General features: G+C 36.4%; 1 protein-coding gene across 2 annotated transcripts in view; it reads right to left on the bottom strand.

Moving 5' to 3' along the window:
* PRIM2 (DNA primase subunit 2) overlaps positions 1-21,723 on the bottom strand; it is a 123,820-nt gene that overhangs the window by 80,350 nt on the left and 21,747 nt on the right. Inside the window, exons 6-7 of one of the 2 annotated variants that reach the window (XM_074922490.1) lie at positions 14,083-14,178; positions 13,098-13,235 (exon numbers count right to left, since the gene is read on the bottom strand). The exons of the other annotated variant lie outside the window; for it this stretch is intronic. Of the exons in view, the coding sequence (XP_074778591.1) occupies positions 13,098-13,235; positions 14,083-14,178 (234 nt within the window). The remainder of the gene's footprint in view (positions 1-13,097; positions 13,236-14,082; positions 14,179-21,723) is intronic. 2 annotated transcript variants of the gene reach the window in all.

Here is a 21,723-nt window from a genome sequence, read left to right as displayed (position 1 = left end):
TATGTGACATAACATATTGATTTTAAATTTAAATATATTCTGAACTAATTCATAACTCTTATTCTTTAGCCTACATCCTCTGTAACACTTTTTACTTATTTGTTCATGCAGTATGAGATACCATCAACTTTTATTGAGAAACAGTTATTTGCTTTCTGTAATGAAGGGTGTTACACAGCTAGCATTCTACAACAGTGCCTGAGAGACTCAAGTCTTCCAAAAATTACTTTAAAAGACTGTCATTTGGAATAAGAACCGATTAATAGTTTTAATCATTCACTCTAACAACTGGTGGGATTATTTCCACTTTTTAAAGAAGTAATTCAACATTTTCATGCATTCCAAAGAGGATTTTTCTGATTCACAGTTCAGCTTTAGGGGGCATGGTAGGGGGGTGGGTGTTGGGATTTCCACATTTTAAAATTTATTTTTATCATCTATACATAAAAAAAAAGGAGTAAAAAAACCACAAATCCTTCATGATTAACAAAGCTAGTAACAGAACAACCTTCACCTAATTTTGGCAGCATAACTAGGAAACCAACAGGGAAAACTCATGAGGTTTTCTATTACTTAAGAAGCTCTAAGCACTACACCCAAATTTAATCTATTTCTTTCATATGTACATATATAAACAAAGGCTGTAGTCATTAATAAACCATGTCATTTTGCTTAACTCATGACAGATGATAAAAAAACCCTTTGCTTTCTGATATTTGTTCAAGACTACAGATTATTTAAATTAAACATCAATCCTTACAAACAGAAAAATACTAGTATTTACATAAAAAGGAATTTGTTTACATAAGTACAAAAAAAAATTTATAGCTAAAGAGATCTTTCACAAGTCTGTTTTTCCTTGATGCTTCATCTTATTTTCTGCCTTTCTACAACTCAGACAATGAACAACTAATTTAGTGTCCTTTTGAAATCTACAGAGCACATACAAGCTTTTACAAAATTTCACTTGTAGCTGGAGACTTTCTTGTGCCTCTGGATGCTGAATAAATCCATCATTGCCTTTCAAAATCCATTTTTACTACAACACATCCATACTACAGTACTTCTGTGTCTCCTCCCTCAGACAGATGAATTATCAGACAGAGGAGACGATACAAAACATTTATGTATATACTTACACTTGACACACCAAAAAACATACATAACACACAGAATCTATGGAAAACTTCTTCTGGTTTTCTGTTTCACAGTAATAGAAGATCCAAGGAATAACAAAAAACAGCCCAGGTAAGGCCATACAGACATGCCTACTAACGTATTCCTACTAGACCATTTCCTCTTTACATAACTCAGGAGAAAAGAAAGCCACTTCAGAGAAAGAAATTCTGTGGTGAACGGAGTTAAATCCAGCTGGCGGCCGGTCACAAGTGGTGTCCCCCAGGGCTCGGTGTTGGGGCCACTCCTGTTTAACATCTTTATTGATGATCTAGACAAGGGGATCGAGTGCACCCTCAGTCAGTTTGCAGGTGACCCCAAGTTGGGTGGGAGTGTTGATCTGCTCGAGGGTAGGGAGGCTCTGCAGAGAGACCTGGACAGGCTGGAGCCATGGGCTGAGGCCAACTGGAGGAGTTTCCATAAGGCCAAGTGCCGGGGGCTGCCCTTGGGCCACAACAACCCCCAGCAGCGCTACAGGCTTGGGGAGGAGTGGCTGGAGAGCTGTCAGTCAGAGAGGGACCTGGGGGTGTTGATTGACAGCTGGCTGGACAGGAGCCAGCAGTGTGCCCAGGGGACCAAGAAGGCCAATGGCATCCTGGCTTGTGTCAGCAACAGCGTGGCCAGCAGGGACAGGGAAGGGATCTTACCCCTGTACTCGGCACTGCTGAGGCCGCCCCTCGATTCCTGTGTTCAGTTTTGGGCCCCTCCCTACAAAAAGGACATTGAATGACTCGAGCGTGTCCAGAGAAGGGCAACGAAGCTGGTGCAGGGTCTGGAGCACAGGTCGTACGAGGAGCGGCTGAGGGAACTGGGGGTGTTTAGTCTGGAGAAGAGGAGGCTGAGGGGAGACCTCATCGCCCTCTACAGCTCCCTGAAAGGAGGGTGCAGAGAGCTGGGGATGAGTCTCCTTAACCAAGTAACAAGCAATAAGACAAGAGGGAATGGCCTCAAGTTGCGCCAGGGAAGGTTTAGACTGGGTATTAGGAAGCATTTATTTCCAGAATGGGTTGTTAGGTGTTGGAATGGGCTGCCCAGGGAGGTAGTGAAGTCCCCATCCCTGGAGATGTTTAAGAGTAGAGTCAACATAGCGCTGAGGGATATGCTGTAGTTGGGAACGGTCAGTGTTAAGTTAATGATTGGACTGGATAATCTTCATGGTCCTTTCCAACCTAGCTGATTCCATGATTCTGTGAAACTTCAGTTCATAGCAATGTCAAAGTGTTCCACATGAAGTTACTGTCACCTTTTAGGACTCCAGTGTTTATAAATCCAGGCAGACTTAAAACACTGACAGATTAAGGTAGACCTGTAAAGTTAGAACACAGCAGAATGAGGGCCTTCAAAGAAAGCTAACTCAACCCACACCTTTCTTCAGGCTGAACAGAGTACATGAAATAAATGGATATGTAGACACAATATAGTACACCTCCCATGGAAATGCAAGGCTACACTCCTCAATATAGAAAGGAAAATTAATTAGAAGGTATGCTCCCTAAGAAGAGACCAGCTTGCATCGGTGGGTCAGTACTTCCCTGTATGGCTGTTGTGGTTCAAATCCACCTGGCAGCCAAACACCACGTGGTCCCTCACTCACCCTACCCCTACCCCAGGGGATAGGGATAGGGAGAGAATTACAGGAGTAAAGGTAAGGAGACTGGTAGGTTGAGATAAAAACAACTTAACAATTTAAATAAAATAAAATTAAAACAATAATAATCAAACATACAAACAACTGATGCACAATGCAACTGCTCACCACCTACCAACCGATGCCTGTTACTGGCTATTGATCCAGAGGAGACAAAATCCAAAACCACAATCCTGGAAGAGAGCAAGCTTTCCCGATAACCTTCAGCTATATACTGAGAATGACGCCGCATGATACAGAATATTATATTGACTAGTTTGGGTCCGGTGCTCTGGCTGTGCTCCCTCCCAGATTCTTGTGCACCTGCACACTAGCAAGACATGGGAACTTGAGAAGTACTGGATTTCTTAGCAACAACTAGAAGCGTCAGTATATTACCAATATTCTTCTCATACCAAATCCCATACTGAGTCCAAAATACAGAACGTTATTCTAGTTACTAAGAAGAAAAAATTAGGTCCATCACAGCCGAAACCAGCTAATCACTAATTCTGAAATTTGGTAAAAAAATAACAGCGGTGAACTATAAAATAACCAGAGATAATCCAGAAGGAGGTCACACAAAACCAAACAAAACAAAAAAACAAAAAACAAACCAAAAAAAAAACCAAACAAAACAAAACAAAACCAAATAAAATACTTCCAAAATCCCTGTCAGGTACCCAGGAGAAACTCAAAAAGAAAACAACTAAAAAAAGTCAGCTGAGCATAACACACCGATTAACCAACTTTAAAAATGGATCCCTGCAGTCAAGGTACTTCGGGATAAAGTTGGACCCAACTCAGGCAGGTGAGTCACTGGCCTCTAGGAGGAAAGACAGTGATCATCCACTAGAAGCCCGGCAGCTGAGTACAAGCAATGCAGAGGCACCTGATGATCTCACGGTGACCAGTAGTCATTCAAATAGGATCTGCTTCTTCACAACCCAGAACTGCAAAATGAAGTCACAGCTGGGAAGGGAGTAGGCCAGGCAGGGTACTCCAACAGGCCCAATACTACTAGAGCAAAGATTAACTATCCTACCTCTAACTTGCAGCTTAATTAAATCATGTTTCTAATATTTCAGGAAGACAACATCCCAGTGATTTCAGTGACAGCCTGTACAGACTGCCATAAGAAAACAGGGTATGTTTTTATTGTAGAAGTTCTGCTCAACTATACTGCCTCTGAAACATACCCTGTTTTCTTATTACCAAGAAAAAAATATTCTTACAGATAATCTTCATTTACAAGAACTACAAAAAATTTCCACTTCTTCTCTACCACAAATATGCAGATTAGCAATTAATTGCAGAAGAAATACATTAACAGATGAACTTCCCTTTGGGAAATTGCAGTAAAATGGAAAGTCATGCAATGAGACCACCCAGAAATCAGCTACAGCAACAGTGACTGGCATTTCTAAAAATACTCACTTTACCTATATTTAAAACAGTTAAAAAATAAATATTTAGGTAAGTTCAAAAAGCACATTGCTACAGTTTTTCTTAAGAGTTCAAAACATTTGGTGTAATCTGTAAAATCAGTGGGGTTTTTTTAAATTAGTCTTATAGAAGAATTTCTTTTAAACACATCTTGACACAGGCATTTCTGAGATAAGACTGACTTTACTCTCACATTTGCTGCTTAAAGAAGTACTCCAACCTCTAGAAATATTCCATACAATAATTAACTGTCATCCGATACAACTATCAGTTGTTCAATTTATTTCACGTCTGACTGACAGTCTTTTCTCATTTTTCATTCTGACTGAAGAAAGGATTTAAGATTTAGTGCCTCCATAATAGTCAGCCGATCTTTATCATTACTAGGAATGGCAAAAACATGTTAACATCACATATGCAATGAACATCCACCGGCTTAGGATATCGTAAAACTTTACTCAGGAGAATAGCCACTCTCCCCGTTCCACAAAGAAATGTATGCAAAAAAAATTAAATCATGTAATCAGAAAGGTAGTCATCATGATTTTTAATAATTCAATCTATTTCTTTTTGCCTGCTCCATAGAGTTGCAGTAAACATTTAAAAATATATCCTCCTATCCTTCTACATTCCATATTCGTTGCACTTTTTTTTGCTGTTAATCCAAATAGTTAAACTATAACCATAACTTAAGATACGGTAGAGCTTAATTTAGGTCTCAAAATAATTTGCAAAGTAAATTTGATAACTTGTATGACTCCAGTTCATTCCTAAATGCTTAGTGTGACATTCACTGCTGTACATGTTGCTTTCAACATCTACAAGACCTAATTTCACTGTGACTATTCACAACATCAAGTTCTATGAGCACCTGTATTTGGTATGCTATAAAATATTTGCTCTTTATAAACAAGAGGCAACTCTTCGGATATCTGTAAAGTAGGTTTATAGAAGTGTGCAATATGATAGCCAGAATTTAACATCTAACCAAGGATCATGAGAATGATTACAGACAATAGAGATAACGAAAAATCACCACGGTGAATGAAGGTGCATTTACTCTTGCATTGGTTTTCATTTTCCCATCAGACAATTTTTCTAGGATTACTTGCTAAGTTTTCAAAAATTTCCTCTCCCCTTTACCTCCAAAACAGCTTTTAGCAAGGGAGAAAAAAAAAAAAAAAAAAAAAAAAATCACTTTGAAAAGCAAATGCAAGGCAGGCAATCTAAAGTGTAATGAGGAAAATGGGGGGGGTGTGTGTGTGTGTGTGTGTGTGTGGTGGTGCAGGAGGAACCACCTGAAAAAAAACACATTGCTTTCAACACACAAGCCTTGAGATCAGCAGAAAGAAAAATTCTGATTTTAAGAACTGGCAAGGGTATGTACTCCACAGAGCTTGATGATGTGATGAAATGAGTTACCAAAGCAATGAGACAAATAGGCAAGCAAGAATAAGCATATTATTTATATTCTACAGAAATTGCAAATTTAGCATAAATACTTGCAAAGTTTAAGTCATAAACAATTTGAAATTTGGGAAGAAGTGGCATGCTCTTTAGAAATGTAACTGTCAGGATTTGACTATATTTGCTCAAATGTGTCAGTGAGGCAGCAATGTTGCTTTACAACAATCATGAATTTAAGAATGCATGAATTAATAAATCATTAACTTACTAAGCCCAGTGAATAATTGTTTTGGTCTAAAAGCAACTACATCACTTAGAAGGACTGGTTTAGACAAAACACATTTAAGATTTATGCTTCTTTACAGAATCCTGCAATGTTGTAGGCAAGATTCAATATATTCATTTCAAGGGAAGTTTATGATTTACTGTACGTAACAATGGTAGGTAAATTGTGTCTCTTGAACCACACATAAAACTAGTCAGTGGGTGAAACTTGCATCTCAACAATGAGCCTCTGTTAATATATAGACGGGTGGGAAATCCAAGTCCCCACTATCACAGAAGTGATTCATCTAGCATTACTATGATATAGGAATCAAGTTTCCCTAGGAAACAATTGCACATACAAATCAGTCTCATTCCACACTGGAAGGCTGAGAAACACACTAGGTACATCTTCACTGGCAGTTTGGATGGCTCCCTCTGTCACTCAAGTACCACTCCACTGGGGGTCCAGGGTAAACATCAGCTAGATAACTTATCAGTTAGCTTCCAGAAACTTAACTAGTTTTCTTCAAGGAAAGAACACAGCTGACAAAATAATGGTGTCATTAACTCCAGTGTAAACCAACTCCAGATAGATACTACACAGCTATCACTTAGAATTGTCTATGGGTCACAGAAGCCCATAAGAAAATAAACAGAAGAAAACTCATTTTCTCAATTTCTAACAGTGTCGTCCTGAAATATTGACTTCTGTTTACTTACCAACCAACATATGCCACTACAGTTCTTTCTTACTGACTATAGTACATCCTTCCCAAATTACTGTTACTAGCATACTAATACATTATTGCCACATAACATTAAACAGGTACTGTATTAACCAGCACATTTCCAGGTTATTGCATCTATCACACAACATAGAAATAAAATTGTACTTCCTGCTAATACATTCTATTCCAATAGTTTTTCTGAAACTTGGGAAACATCTCAAAATTTAATCAAGCCTTCTACACCCTTTAAATCCTGTGCATCTTGCTTTGTTAAGTTTTACTATCATGAAACACCTATGCTGATTTGAAGATGGAAGTATTTCCATGCAAATCCAACTGAACAGGATGATGCAGAAACCACAGCACTGGTTTACACTTCAAATTTAGTACTTAATAAAATCTTATACTTTGTAGTAGATGTAAGATAGAAGAAAGAGAATACAGACAAATTTAATCTAGCCTCCTAATATTATTTATAATTACTTTATGCTAGCAATCTATGTAGTCTCTAAAAAAAACCACATGTACTTCAATTAATAGAGGAGATAAAACACTGAAGGATGGATTTCAGAAAATAGCCAATAATGGGACAATTATGGGGCCACGGCAAAAAGAAGGTCCACAGAGAAAAGTCCAGTGAGTTTCTGTTGCAGGTAACCATTCCGCAAACAGGCTTGACTCCTCTGACACACTCATGTGAAGTCACTTCCCTTGATTTCACTTCTCCCACTCAGAATACCACCATTTTGTTCAGTAGATCTAGACAGTGACCTTACAATATAATACTACTCGGAAATGAACACCAAATGCTTCTCTGCAAAACTCTCACTGCAAACCTTCATTGGAGAGGTACAGAGAACAAAGTCACTGTAATCACGTTTTACCCTGCACTCCCAAAGTTATTACCTTACTAAATTTGTACGTGCATATTATAAAAATCATCCATTTACATTACAGTGAATTACTTTAAGTTAACACTGCGAACACAACACCTGAAATGAATTTCAAGTGACAAGACCATCATCAATCATAGTTTCTCATCATTAATGCCACTACATAAAGCCTTCTGCTTCACTGCTTGAAAACATAGCTGGTTTATGAAGAAAATGTTTTGCAGGTAGTGCTACGTATGCTAATACTTTTCCCAAATTCACAGCTTCTTTGTATATATAGCATAAACCAACCAAAATAGCATATTTGACTCATATTGAAAAGACAAATCATTACAAATACTAGTAAAGCTAGAAGCAACTTACTTGATCTGCATTTCTAACAATTTTGAAGATTACATCCCAAATAGGGAAAGGAATTTTAAAAAAAAAAAGCTATAAAAATTAGAAAACAGCAGTGAGGTCTTCCTTTTGTGTTAAGTCCTCAAAACCCAACAATATGATTTGTAGACATTTTATCAGATTACACACGATCATATTGCAAAGTAAAAAAGTGTAGGCTTTAAATTAAGAAGAAAAACACATAGTATCAAGATCGTACATACTAACACTGGAATCTCGATCTCTTATGGCACCAGTGTGCTATTTTCAGGCAATATTTTAATTTGTAGATAGTTAGATCCTATATGATGTTCTGACAAAGTATTTTCACAAAAGCAGCTTTTTGCAGTGGAGTTATAACATAAAAGCCACTCAAGTTATTACTTCAATTGCTAGACTCAAGATGGCAGAAGAAGGGGCTGGATTTAAATGCAAGTATGAATGACAAATCTACTAAAAAACTGCCATTAGATACAAATGGAAAGTTCAGTTATGCTGTCATTGATAATTACAAGTCTTTGTAAAAGAAACTCTTCAAATTCACAATAAAAGCACTCATACTACACAAGAGTATTTACACATTCTCAAGCATTTGCTTACAGCTTTAAAAATGTAATGTTCAACAAGTACTAAAACTTTAGGACAAAACATTTTCTAAACTGTTAACGTTTATTAAGATAAGAATGATGTAATGATTCAACCTAGCTGATGCAAACACCTGACTGGGATGCCTCCATAGTGTCAGAGTCAGGTTTTTCAGTATCTATTACACCCACCTCTGGAATTTATTCAAGAGCTTTTCAGAAAAGCAGCCCAGGAAACACAGAAGCTAACACAACTGTGTAAGCTGGAACCAGAGTGCTGAACTGCCTTTCCTCCAGTATCCAACCTCAGCAGATCTACAAGCCTAGAGACCAAAAATTACAAGAACAGCCAAGGTTAACCCACCACAGCCCAAGGGCCAAACTCCCACCCTGCTGCTCACTCCCTCCCCCTCCTCAAAAGGACAGGGGGAAAACAGGATGAGAGAAAAGTTCATGGGTCATGATAAAGACAAGGAGATTGCTTACTAATTACCACTGCAGTCAAATCAGACTCAACTTGGGGAAAATTCTTGTCATGTACTGTCAATTAAAACAGACTCAGGTAGTGAGAAACAGAGACAAACATTAAAACAAGGACTTTCCTCCCCTCTCTCCCAAGCCAAAGTGTATTCCTTCACTCCAGACTTCTCTGCCGCCCACTCTGAGCAGCACAGGGGGCCAAGAACAGGGGCAGCTATGGTCAATCTTAACAGCTCCTCTCTGTGGCTCCTGCCCACTCACATATTCCCTCTGCTTCAGCATAGGCTCTCTCCTGTGGGCTGCACTCCTTCAGGAAAGAAAAAAAGGAGTAGCCTCTTTCCTTTTGGTAGCCTCTTTCCCCCTTTTGTCCCATTTCAAATTTCTCTGGAGCAATCCTCCTCTGTCCAGTACCGAGTATAATACAAATCTGATACAGGTCTGCAGGTCTGAACTGCAACACTAAGGTGTATCTTCTGATTTCAAGAAATGAAAAATTAAAACAACAATCCTCAAAAAAGGAGATTCAATACTGCCAATAATTTCACAATTTAAGTTCACTACATGGCTATAACTGAAATTACCAAAACACAGCATAGCATTACTGCAGAAATATTTGTGCATTAGTGTAAACACAGTGAAATGCTCATAAATAAAATATAATGCAATTTGATTTAATAAAAGTTTGCTTTACGTTATAAAACAATTGTCGAGCTAATATTACAACTTACATGAACTACAGAAAACGTTTAGGCTTTCTACAGTTTAATCACCATTAATGGCACACAGGAAATTATTTACTATCGAGGAAGTCAGAGAACACAGAAAGAAGGTCCTTGTTGTATTGATTTTGCACATAAAATGAACTTCTTCAGTCGCATTTCAATTGTCATGAAATCTTGAATAGTATTAACTTCCCCTATTATAGAGCCTCAAGGAACAGCCACACAGTCAAGATGTCAAACTTATTTTTAAAGGATGAAACAAAACATGACTGCTTCATGGGCTTGACTAGTAAGCGATTAAAGCATAACTCTGACTAAACTGAATTTGTGCCAGTGTCAACATAAAACTTTTTTTAAAAGTCAATGTTATGAATTATTTACTGTTTTCTCAAAGCTCAGTATGAATGCATCAATTCACTCTCATTATATACCTTCTTTATAACCCCAGCTAGAATAACATGCAGAGGGTGGCAACATGAGCCTGCAATGTAGTGAGCAACATAACAAGGCTAGGCGACCACCAAAATTATTCAATGCTTTGGAGATCTAGGAAGAGTATCTTTAGCACAAGCACACTCCTGTGAAGTATGTAACAGCTTCAGAGCACTTTGGAAAACACAGAGCAGGTCTTTATCACATAATCATTCTTGTACAGGTGACTGCTTGGATTAGCACTAACCAACCTCTGAGAAATATGTACAAAATATGTACCACAGTATAAATAATCAGTAACACCACACAAACAACCCACACTGGAAAACTATGCTGCTTTAATATTGCAGAACTGAACCACTAAAGAAAAGATTCCTCAAAACTACATGTCTGAAAAACTGTCTTTCCACTATCTATAGTCAGGGTTCTTTGACTCTTAGAAGCTTGTCAAAGCCACAAGTATTGGCCGAAGTCAAACCACCCCATAGAAGATACAAGTATTTAGCCTAATTTTATGACCCTGCAAAGATATAAGACCCATCTTTAGAAATAGCATTCAAGGCTCATTTGGATTATCACACTATTAACATCTTTAATTCTCAAATTCTAATAAAACAATAATTGCTCATTAGAAAGTGCTGAGAACAAAGCATAAATAGCCAGATGCTGCAAAAACACTAAAACATACTCCCAAAAGCACACATAAGTAATGCTTACCAAAGTGGTAAGGTTATCAAATACATTCATTAAGAGACTTAACAAATCAGTGATGCTGTTTAAGGCTCTATTACTTCTTAATTAAGTCTGGCCATGATGCACAACAACTGTGCAAAGTCATGAAGACCTCTATACTAACATAGTGCCTGAAATTCAGCATATTTCTCTTGATTGATTTCTCTTTTGCAGCAGACACATACAAACATCCATGTGCTACAAAAGCATTACCAAGCACTACTAAGACAGCTGTACTGCTGAATTTAGGCCTAGATCAAATAATATTGCAAGAACTATTTTTCACAAATGATACTGCAAGTACACTACTGTGTCATAATGTCTATTGACATGTGCCTCTTCACTCCAGGTAAGACTGAAGAAAATCATTAAAGATTATCCTCCTAATTTGTATGTTGTGGAGCAGCAACCACTACCATCTTTTTAAAAAGATTCCTTATATACAATCCTTTCTTTAAAAGTGTATTATTAACATTTCACTGAAATGTAATTGATGATGACAGTTTTGTTCCACTCATTTTCCAGCTACCTAGTGTCACACTCTAGTTATGCCTCTGGTATAACAGAATAACGTTAGATTGACCTCTGTAAAACATACTGGATTTTTTGCCTTCATTTCGAAAAGATTCTATTTAATAATATTCCTAGTATCTCTCAGCAGTACACTGTAGTGCCTCAATTAGCTGAAACAGTTTATTAAATGTGGTTTCTCAAACTGAATTAGTAATCAAAACCCCACAACTTCAATCAGAAGCTTTGGAATAGAACAGAAATCACTAATCATTTATTCCTTACTCTGAAAAATGGTGAACTTAAATAATATGTACATATTAAAACTAAAAATTAATGCAAACCTGAAATACTGCAGTAACTTAAAACACAGTGGTTCTACAGAAGGTAGCTTTTCAAGCTCGTGAGAGTGTTAAAATTTCCAAACTATGATTACAGAGGATAACATAAAGAAGTACTTCTTTACTATAAAGCAGCTATTATCCTTAATGCTTAATCTGGATTAAATTAGAGTTATATACAAAATAGTGTGTGTTGGTAATAAACATTTCCAGATTTTTCCTCAAACTGAAAAGTCAGGTAGCCTACTCATTACAGTTTCTACAGGTTTTTAGACTTCTTCAACTACTTACACAACAGGCAAATTTCAGAAGTCCATGAAGCGTCTCAAAAGTATTTTAAATAGATGCAGATAAACTGTGTAACCACACTTCTATAGAATATATTCATTGTTTTTAAATCCCATGCAAGTGTTATCAGCTTTCAGCAAGAACATTATGCATCATCTGAAATAAGGATGTCTCTAGCTGCAGTTGTATTCAAGAGTTCTAATGGAAATATTCACATAAGAGTACCACACTTTTCACTGCACATTAAATAATTCCACAAACTCCAGTTATATTCAAAATTAAGAAATTAGAAAATTAGCATACTGACAGCTTCATAAAGGTATGCATTTTTGCTGTTTGTTTATGAAACACTCATGGTCAACCTGGATATTAATGTGACGTAGCAATATAAGGCTTTCAAAACATTTTAAAAAAACAATCCAAACTGCCTTGAAGTTATTCAGTGCCGTATTTTCTAGGACTAAAATTCTGTGCACTATACATGATCACCAACATTTAAACCCTGTGAAGAGTGGTTGTAATATTGTAAAACAAGAAATTCCTAAGCTGATCACCAAATTACTAACAGAACAAACTCCACATACAGTATTTACCATCAGTGTCCAAACTAGATTTGATACCTCAAACATTCATACAATGAAGACTTTATTTTTGCCTGACATTCTCTGACCTACCTTCATTTCAGTTCTAATGAGAGAAAAAAAAAAAAGAACCCACAAATCACTAATTTACTTGTCTCAATAAAAAGCTGTTGGAAAATGGGGGAGAAAAGATTACTATGAAGAGAAAACAGCTGAGACTAACATTCTGAATGAAAAGTCATGTTACTCTGTGGGTAACAACTTTAAAATCTTCTAGCAGAAATTTCTTTACAATGAACATCACATGCTGAATTGTATTTAAAATTAATGAACTCTTAGTGCATAATGAACATTTTTTAAGTGCTGCCAGCATTTTTGATAGGGTTTCTGGTATTGTTCAGATGAAAGTAGATAAATTTAAAAATCCAAAAGGCTACTCTACTGCTCTAGAGTGTCAATAAACAGTGCAACAAAAATTGCAAAATTCAGATTTTATCAGACTTACCGCCAGTGCTTTAGATAACTTTGTTCTATAGTTATTCAAAACAATCGCATCAATGTCCTTAAGTGGCACAAATGCAAAGCCATCTTTAATGAACACTCTTCTGGCTCTAAATAGATCCACAGCATCCGCAAGTCCAACCTGAGGAAGAAGAAAAACCCACATTGTGGAATAACAAAATAAAGCCTAAGATTCAGGATGGACCAGCAAAGCTTTAAGTCATCTTCTGTCTTTTAACAAAGCTCTATCCAGGCAAAACACAAAGATTTGGAAATGAAATGTTAGCTTTGGAATAGCTGATTATTATTTTGGTGTAAAAATATTGTTTACTTACAGAAAGTCATGCAACTAGACAAAATAAGCTACTGTAAAGTTTGTATCCATGATTATTCACCCAATTATGTAGCTTTGCATTGCTTATTGATTTGAAATTTGAAAATGGACTGAAGTTGGACTTCTGTTTCAGACATCCTGAAATATCTGATCCATGCAAGCTACATATAAGAGGTCTTAGAAACAGATCTGCAACCCATCCGACTTTGCTCTAAAGAAGAATCAGTGACTACATTAGATACTTCTTTTCTCTCCCCTTGATTTCTTACAAAAAGAATTTCAGACTAATACAATCAGACCAAACCTAGTTTCAGCAACAGATGTTTGAGAACATCTCCATTCTGAATGGTCTGTCAGCCAGGCAAGTTAAGTCATCTGTCTGGGACACGTTAAGACTGTTTTTGTGGCAAAAGACAAGAGGTGGCAGAAGAGGCCAGAGACATTAACAGCAGGTTTAAAGCTCCCTTCATTCCCCCAGTCCCTCCCTCTACCCTTGTACTGACATGAAGAAGAGAAACTCTCATTAGTCTCAGCTAATTTACATACTTTGATTAAATGTTAGCAATAGTACTATGTAAACTTAAAATTAGTAACTCTCAAGTTTAACTGAAAGACAATGAATGCAAATCTGTTGAACTCAGCAATTTCTACTTACCTTATAGAACATTTGTTCTTTTAATTTAGTCATGGTGAGGCCAGGGGTTGATGTATAGAGCTCATTTACCAATTCATTTTTCAGGTCTTCACTAATCTAAAATTAAGAGCTTGTTTTAAAACTACTGAAACACTTTAGAATAAAAGCTACTTTTTTTTGTTAATGAAGATGAGCTAAAATATTACTTAATCTGTAAATATATCATCAATTTAGTTGACAAGGGAAAAAAAGAATTACATTTTCAACAAGGTATCAGTAATTAATTAAGCATAAACCAGCAAAACACTAGTTTTGCTTCAGAAGGAAAGTTAAATAAGCAGTAATGCAGGTTTGAAAATATAATAAACATTAACACAAGAAGTATAAAACATGCTTTTTAGAAGTCAACCTCTTTGAAATAAAACTTAGGACAATCCCTGCTCATATCTAGATTTATTGTACACACTAAAACAAAGCATGACGACAAAGCCAATTAGTAAAGATTTCAAACAATTTTGTCAGATTTTGACAGAAATGTCAAGTTTCTGCTCATTTTTAAATCCAGACATCAAAAAAAAAAAAGATATCACATATTCATGGATTTATCTCTCTCTTTAAGGAGCAAAACCAATGGTATACTTACTGTTCTCTAAATGTTAGTGCTCTTCCAATTCTTGAAACAAGTTAAGCAGCAATGCTCTAATTTAACAACTTAAAGCATTTAAGCCAAAATTTTTATCTTGAAAAATCATAGGCAATGTTACACTTCCTAATACAAAAAATTAAATACTGCATATACCTAAATATATAAATGATGCTTTGTGACGCCTTAATAACGCACCAAATACAGCAGAAAAGCCACACTTAAAATTAGTATGTTCTAATGATTTTACTGCTCAATAAATGATTTGGGGGTTTTATTCAATGGAAAACAATTCACAAAATTTTAAATCAAATTGTTCTACTTTAAACCATGATTAAGCTCAGGCTTTAAAAGCAGAAAAAGCTATAAAATTTATATCTTTATAAAAGCTATTAAAAAATTTAAATCATAAATAATTCACTCCTATAAAAAAGATCATACATGCTGGTAATCCAGCAATGATACCTAGTAACAACTACATGCAACAACAGTCTTAAATATTTGTACAGTAAGTTCTTGATAAAGTATAACGGAAGTAGTCCCTGACTGAAAGACACACAGAATACCCTCCCAAAACATAGAAGGGCACAGATGTCGCCAATGTATAATACACTGTGTGACACTGCTCTACATAAACTGGGTATGTGCTCCAATACCTATGGAGATGTAATATAAGGCTGCAGTCAAAATAGCTTTTACAGACTAGTCAGGAACCAAGCCAAGGATATCACATGCAGTAGATACCCAGATTCCAAACCCGAGATAAGACACTCCGTGTCCTTCCTCTCCATGGAAAGCAAGTGCACAAGCAGTTCAGTTCCGTCTCTGAATAAGGCAGAGTATCTAATTTGTTGCAGTCAAATGGGCATTTAAACAAAGCTTTTTTTCCTTCTTCTCAGTTGAAAAACTGAGAAAATGAAAGAAAATAAAACACTTTTCTTGGAAGTCACAGGAAGAACCCTTTAATTTCAAACTTGGAAGATGTGCTGGTTTTGGCTAGGATACAGTTCATTTTCTTCATAGTAGCTAGTATGGGGATATATTTTGAATTTGTGCTGGAAACAGTGTTGATACTGCAGAGATGTTTTCATTATTGCTGAGCAGTGCTTACACAGAGTCAAGGCCTTTTTCTGCTTCTCACCCCATCCCACTCGTGAGTGGGCTGGGGGTGCACAGGATCAGCACAGCTGATCCCAACTGACCAAAGGGATGTTCCATTCCATACCATGTGATGTCATGCTCAGCATGTAAAGCTGGGGAAAGGAGGAGGAAGGGAGGGACATTCGGAACAACAGCATTTGTCTTCTCAAGTAACTGTTAAGCGTGATGGAGCCCTGCAGTGCTGGAGATGGCTGAACACCTGCCTGCCAGTGGGAAGCAGTGAATCGATTCCTTGTTTTGCTTTGCGTGTGTACATGGCTTTTTCTTTACCTATTAAACTGTCTTTATCTCAACCCATGAGTTTTACTTTTTTTTTTTTTTCCAATTCTCCTCCCTATCCCACTGGGTGGAGATGAGTAAGAAAACAGCTGTGTGGTGCTTAGTTGCTGGCTAGGGTTAACCCACAACAGAGTAGCAGCTCAGAAAAATCTCTGTATGAAAATCATTTGATAGTTGCACATGAAATGGCCAAGGCAGCAACATCTAGAAGGCTTATGGTTACCCTGTCCACCTCTTGATGTAATTTGTAGTACTACATCTCAGGAAAATCAGCTTAAAAAATAATAATAAAGCTGTCAGCAAGGCAGAAGAATGTAACTTTGAAGACACAAGAAACACACATTAGCATTATACTTCTGCATGTGAAAATCTAATGCCCAGGGAAAAACAACCTGTAAGGAAACCACCTTTTTTTTTTTTTTAACAAAACAGCTGCATCAAAATATTTAAATGTATTTGTGTAAATGATACAAGAAAACACTTTCTATAAAATACTCTCAGTAAGAATCTTATTTTTGTTAGTCTTTGAAAGATTCCTGCTTTTTCAAATGTGACACCCTAGAACTATATACAGATTTCATGCAGTGCTACCAAAACCCTGCTACTCCTTCCATATAATATATTTGTTTAAATAAGTATAATTCTAAGTCACCACAGCAGCCTTCAAGCTTGTCTTTCACCTAGTATAAACTAAACTTTTAATTTTAATTCCAGAATAGTGACTTCCTTTCTCAAATGTAACAGTTTTATGCTTTCTCAGTAGAAACTGCTAAGAGCCCAGTCTACCCTGTCATTCCAAACCCTCAATGAAACTGTCTTCAAATAAAAACAGTGCAACATATTGTATAGCTATAGTGGTTACAACTGCATTATTTCTTCTAGGATCTCTCACTAAAAACACAAACTGAGCCATGGAGATTTTTTTTTTTTTAAACAGAAAGCCATTAAAACAGTCCACTGACTGTTTTACAGACAGGCAGGAAATACTGGGGGGCGGGGGGGGGGGGAATGAGAAACACAAGGATTCCTTGCTTATTTGCTTTTCAGAAATCAATTAGCTCATTTTCATCAACAAAACCATTTTATTCAGTATTACATTCAATTTCAAGGGGTTTTTATCTTTTAATATATGCATAAAATAATTATACTGACTGCAATCTTCACAAGCTGTTTAGATCCTTCTTTGTTAGTAATTTGAGCGTATCAACCCCATACATATCGGTCACCACTGATTTTACATTGTCTTTCATCTCACTAGCAAGAAAATTTAACACTGTTGGGGTAAAAGTGATCCTGGTAAAACCTCCAGAAAAATAGGTTAATGGGCCATGACTAAAGATTGTGGACAGCATTACAGAAAATACAGTTTCATCAGAAACTATGTTTTTTTTAAACAAACACAAACAATATTTACTGTATAAATAATACTTTTTTGAACTCGTAAATAATTTACTTCTTATAACCTCAAGTATCTTACAGGTTAGGCAAACTTTCAACAGCCCTACAAACCCTTTGGATCCTTGCCTTTTTACCAAATTAACACTGCCTTCATGTTTTCAGCTAATGGAGAGAGAGGAAGAAGAAACAAGGATATCACTAGCCCCTAACTGAAGCTGTGAGATGACTCCAGAACACATTTAAAAATACAAATTGCTTCCCTAAAGACTGGAACATTTAAAATAACCTTGCATTAGCATTAATGATTTCACCATTTTCACATAAAATTGTTTAAAACTGACTGAAGATGCAATGAAATGAAAATAAGCCCCTTATAGTCTAAACTCAGCTTTCAGTTAGGTCATACCTGTATCTCTGTATACAGAGCATCTTAAAAAAATGTATCCCAGTTTTTCTTGGTTCATGGAAGCTGGAAAAGCTTTCTTTCTTGCCTTTTTTTATTATTTTGATAAGAACACTACAGCTTGTACTTTTAATAATTCCATCTCTAAACACATTCTGGTAATCAGTAAAAAATTAGATACAATTAAATACAGCTTTTAGAATTCTAATCAAGATCAGAAAGATAAAGAGACTGCTTAACTTCTGACAGCACTCGATGTTCACCATATTAATGTTACTGTGATGTTCAAAAGAATTAAAAAAAAAAAATCAACAGCACTCTTCTGAGGGTGGTATCTGATGTTCATCGGATCCTCCACACTGAACTGATTCAACTAACCCCACAGAAAACAATTCACTACTTTTGTCTTGTTAGTTTGTTGCCAGTTTAGTAAGCTGAAACTGCTTATCAGTCTTTGCTTTGCACAAGCAAAGAACAATAACATAATGAAAAGGATCTTTCCTTTTCAGTGACAGTAGGTCACGTATCATAGCTTCAAACAATTCAACCCTACATCGTAAGTTTCTGAGACTTAGAAAAATGAAAAAAATCAAGACATTAAAAAAAAAAAAAAATCAAGGCATGAGAGGAAAGGAAGGAAGCAAGGATTTGGAATAAGTTGCATTATTTCTAGTTTTCTTGCTTTCTACCTGCAGCTTATTCATTGATTTTTAATCACAGAATTGTTCTGGAAACACAAAGACACATAAATTTAGATTAAAATATGAATAATTTAATATGCAAGGCTTGGTTAAACAAACACTGGCAGTGAGGCAGTCCAAAAAATTTGATATCCCTACTCTGCTTTAATGAAGAGATAAAGATGCATGCACACATTATACTACTATACATGCACAACTACTTAGTTCTGCTGTTTCTAAGTCTCCCAGTAGGGAACAAGAAAGAACTCAATGCACAAGACCTTTCTTTTTCTAAGATTCAGCTTCAGGTCTTTATGTGCACACTTCAATGGTGTCCTTAGAAAGTGAACTTTTTAAAACTTGCTTTTAGTCACTGAGCACGATGTACTCAAATGGCACAATACCCTTCTCAAAAAGTCAACCTCTCAATACTGCACTACATTGCAGTTTAAGTATGAAACAGACAGAACCACCATTTCCTAGTCAATCTTGTCCATTGCCACACATCACAGTACAAACTAAGCTACAACTAGAATACAAAAGTATTAATCTAGATACCATTAAATTTAAGAATGTAAATTTAAAGTGTATTCAGCCAGTTAATGAACACTAGCTTGATTAGGAAAGGACATCATTCCCAGCTGTCCTACCAATTAAAAGCATGAAGAACCTTAAATAAAACGTTCCAGAGGCTTACAAACCTGTTGTTCACAAATCTGATGACATTTCTTAAGAGGTATCAATCCCATTTTGGCCAGGCACAAATGAATTAAGAAGAAAATTGCATTTTCCATGGTACTACAACTTCAGCTCAAGTTCAGGTTGTTGGCATTCCTAAAAATATAAAGGGCTGCAACTTGGAATTGTTATGTATTCTCATCCATTGACTGAAATGTTATTTGGGCTTTTTTTAAAATCAGGAGTGGGCACGGAAAGGACATTTTAGGGATCTTCCTCAACAATGCAGTTAATTCATGGTTATCATAATCACAGAGAACTCAGTGACATAGGTCCAGTTTCTTACATTCCTGACAAACATTCCCCTACATCCATGAAGAGGAAAGCTGAACAAAACATCACCACCTACATATTGGACTTGCACATGACTGAAAAGCTAACGGAAGGCCCTTATAAGAAATACGGCAACAGGTTTTCTTCCATTCACAAATCAGGATGCTAACATCAAACTCAATTTTACAGAAACTTGTTAACAAATGTTTCTCTAGATTTAATCACAGGATTAGCAGGGAAGAATATTTCAATGTTTGCAGACCATTTTACAAAGCTTACATCCAAAACAGCAGCTAGTAAATTCTACTTGCAGTGTAATTACATCCTGCACAAACTATCCTATCAGCTTTTATGCTGCTGAACTAAGGAACAATATAAACATTTCCAAAGTTACTGCATTCACTGCTATATCAATAGTAAATTCATTTTGGAAACATTCTTAACCTCAACCACTATAAAAGAACTTAACACCTCGATTATCCAAGAAATTTATTTTCTTCCTGAATAACTATGGTTCTAATTTTAGAAAATACACTACTGATTTTCCAGTTTTCCCTTATGCCCCAAAAGAATGTCTAAAATATTTACAGAAAAAAAGAGGACACCTGATTACACCATTCTCCTTGTCTATACTATGTTTCTTCCAGGAATCCCAAATTATTGCTTACAAAGATCAGGTTAGGACTTTGCAAACCATTAGATAAATGGCAGTCAAGTGTGACCTGTCAACTACTGAGTGCTAGAGCATATTATCACACCAGTAGTGTGGGTACCCTTCCTAACTCTTCTATGATATCATAAGCTAAAGAACATGGCGGCGGAGATATCTATTCTCCCCTGCGTTTCTGATACAGCTGCCACTTCATATTACTTCAGAAATCCAGGGTTACAGCGGAACGACTGCCTCAGGATTCAGACTGTATTCCATATGTTGTCTGGTTGTTTTCCGCTAGATTAGGAGGAAGAATGGTTTTATTCATCAATTCATTTTTATTGCAGCCTTTTTGCAGTTTTTGTTTCAAAGCACATAACTTTTTCAGAGCACTAAGACAATGTACTTCAAATTAGGAGGAGCATGTATAGCACCCCCTACAGAAGGATTCAACCTTAACAGTGCACTGTAAAGGTCCTATTTAACTCAAACGATGAACTGCACAAAGCTATTTAGTAAGAACCATAGTGCTCTAGTGCACTAAAGTGGGCCTAAGTTACTGTACAGTTTCCGGTTTAGTTTGACTCTAGTATCCAAGTCAATTTTAAGCAAGAAAATCTATCTTCTAAGGGTCCATTTAGATTTCTGCAGATAATCAGCATCTGTTTCTAATCAAAGAGATGATTACCAAATTAAAACTTTTAATTAGCATTTTGCATCATTTACAAACTGTTGTTCATTATGTTTATGAAGGTGAAAAGGGACATCCCCAGTAGCTATATATTTTTCAGCCACATTTATTACTTAATTCCACAATTTTATAGAACATCACCAACACCATATGTGCAAATAATACACGCAACTAGAATTACTGCAGCAAAATGCTCGTTTTCTTCATGACTAATAACAAAGATATGTTTATAATTCAATGATCCATTAGAGAAGGGTAAATTAAGACCTCTCCTCATCCATCCTTCCAGCGCACAAAACTCCCAACAAGTACATATTCTCCTCTTCTTTCAGCCAACACTTCTCCCTCTTAGAGTTATGAGATATGTGATTCTCCCATGAATCAAATTTTATTTTAAAACTCTGTAAGAGAATACTACAATACATTTAGTCTAAATGTTTTAAACAAACCTCACCTCATCTACCTATCCCTCACAACATAAGCTCACCAGAATACTCAGCTTGCTTTGCAATCAACCCAATTATTTTGGGTTGCAGCCAGTTAGTAAGACTGCTTTGCAAAAGACATTACTTCGCAAACAGACCTGTGAGTTAGCCTACCAAATCCTCTGACTGCAGTACGGTGGCCTAAAGAGTAGTTCATACTGGTTGAACTGGATTCCCATGCTGCTAATACTTCTGAGGAAAGAGGTCTCCCTAGGATTTTCTTCCCCTAAGACAAATACAGTCAACAACAAGAGGTAGA

The sequence above is a fragment of the Athene noctua genome, chromosome 1, assembly GCF_965140245.1.
Source record: "Athene noctua chromosome 1, bAthNoc1.hap1.1, whole genome shotgun sequence".
Lineage (NCBI taxonomy): Eukaryota > Metazoa > Chordata > Aves > Strigiformes > Strigidae > Athene > Athene noctua.
Note: the sequence above shows the minus strand (reverse complement) of the source record. Positions and strands in the feature narration are given on the sequence as shown.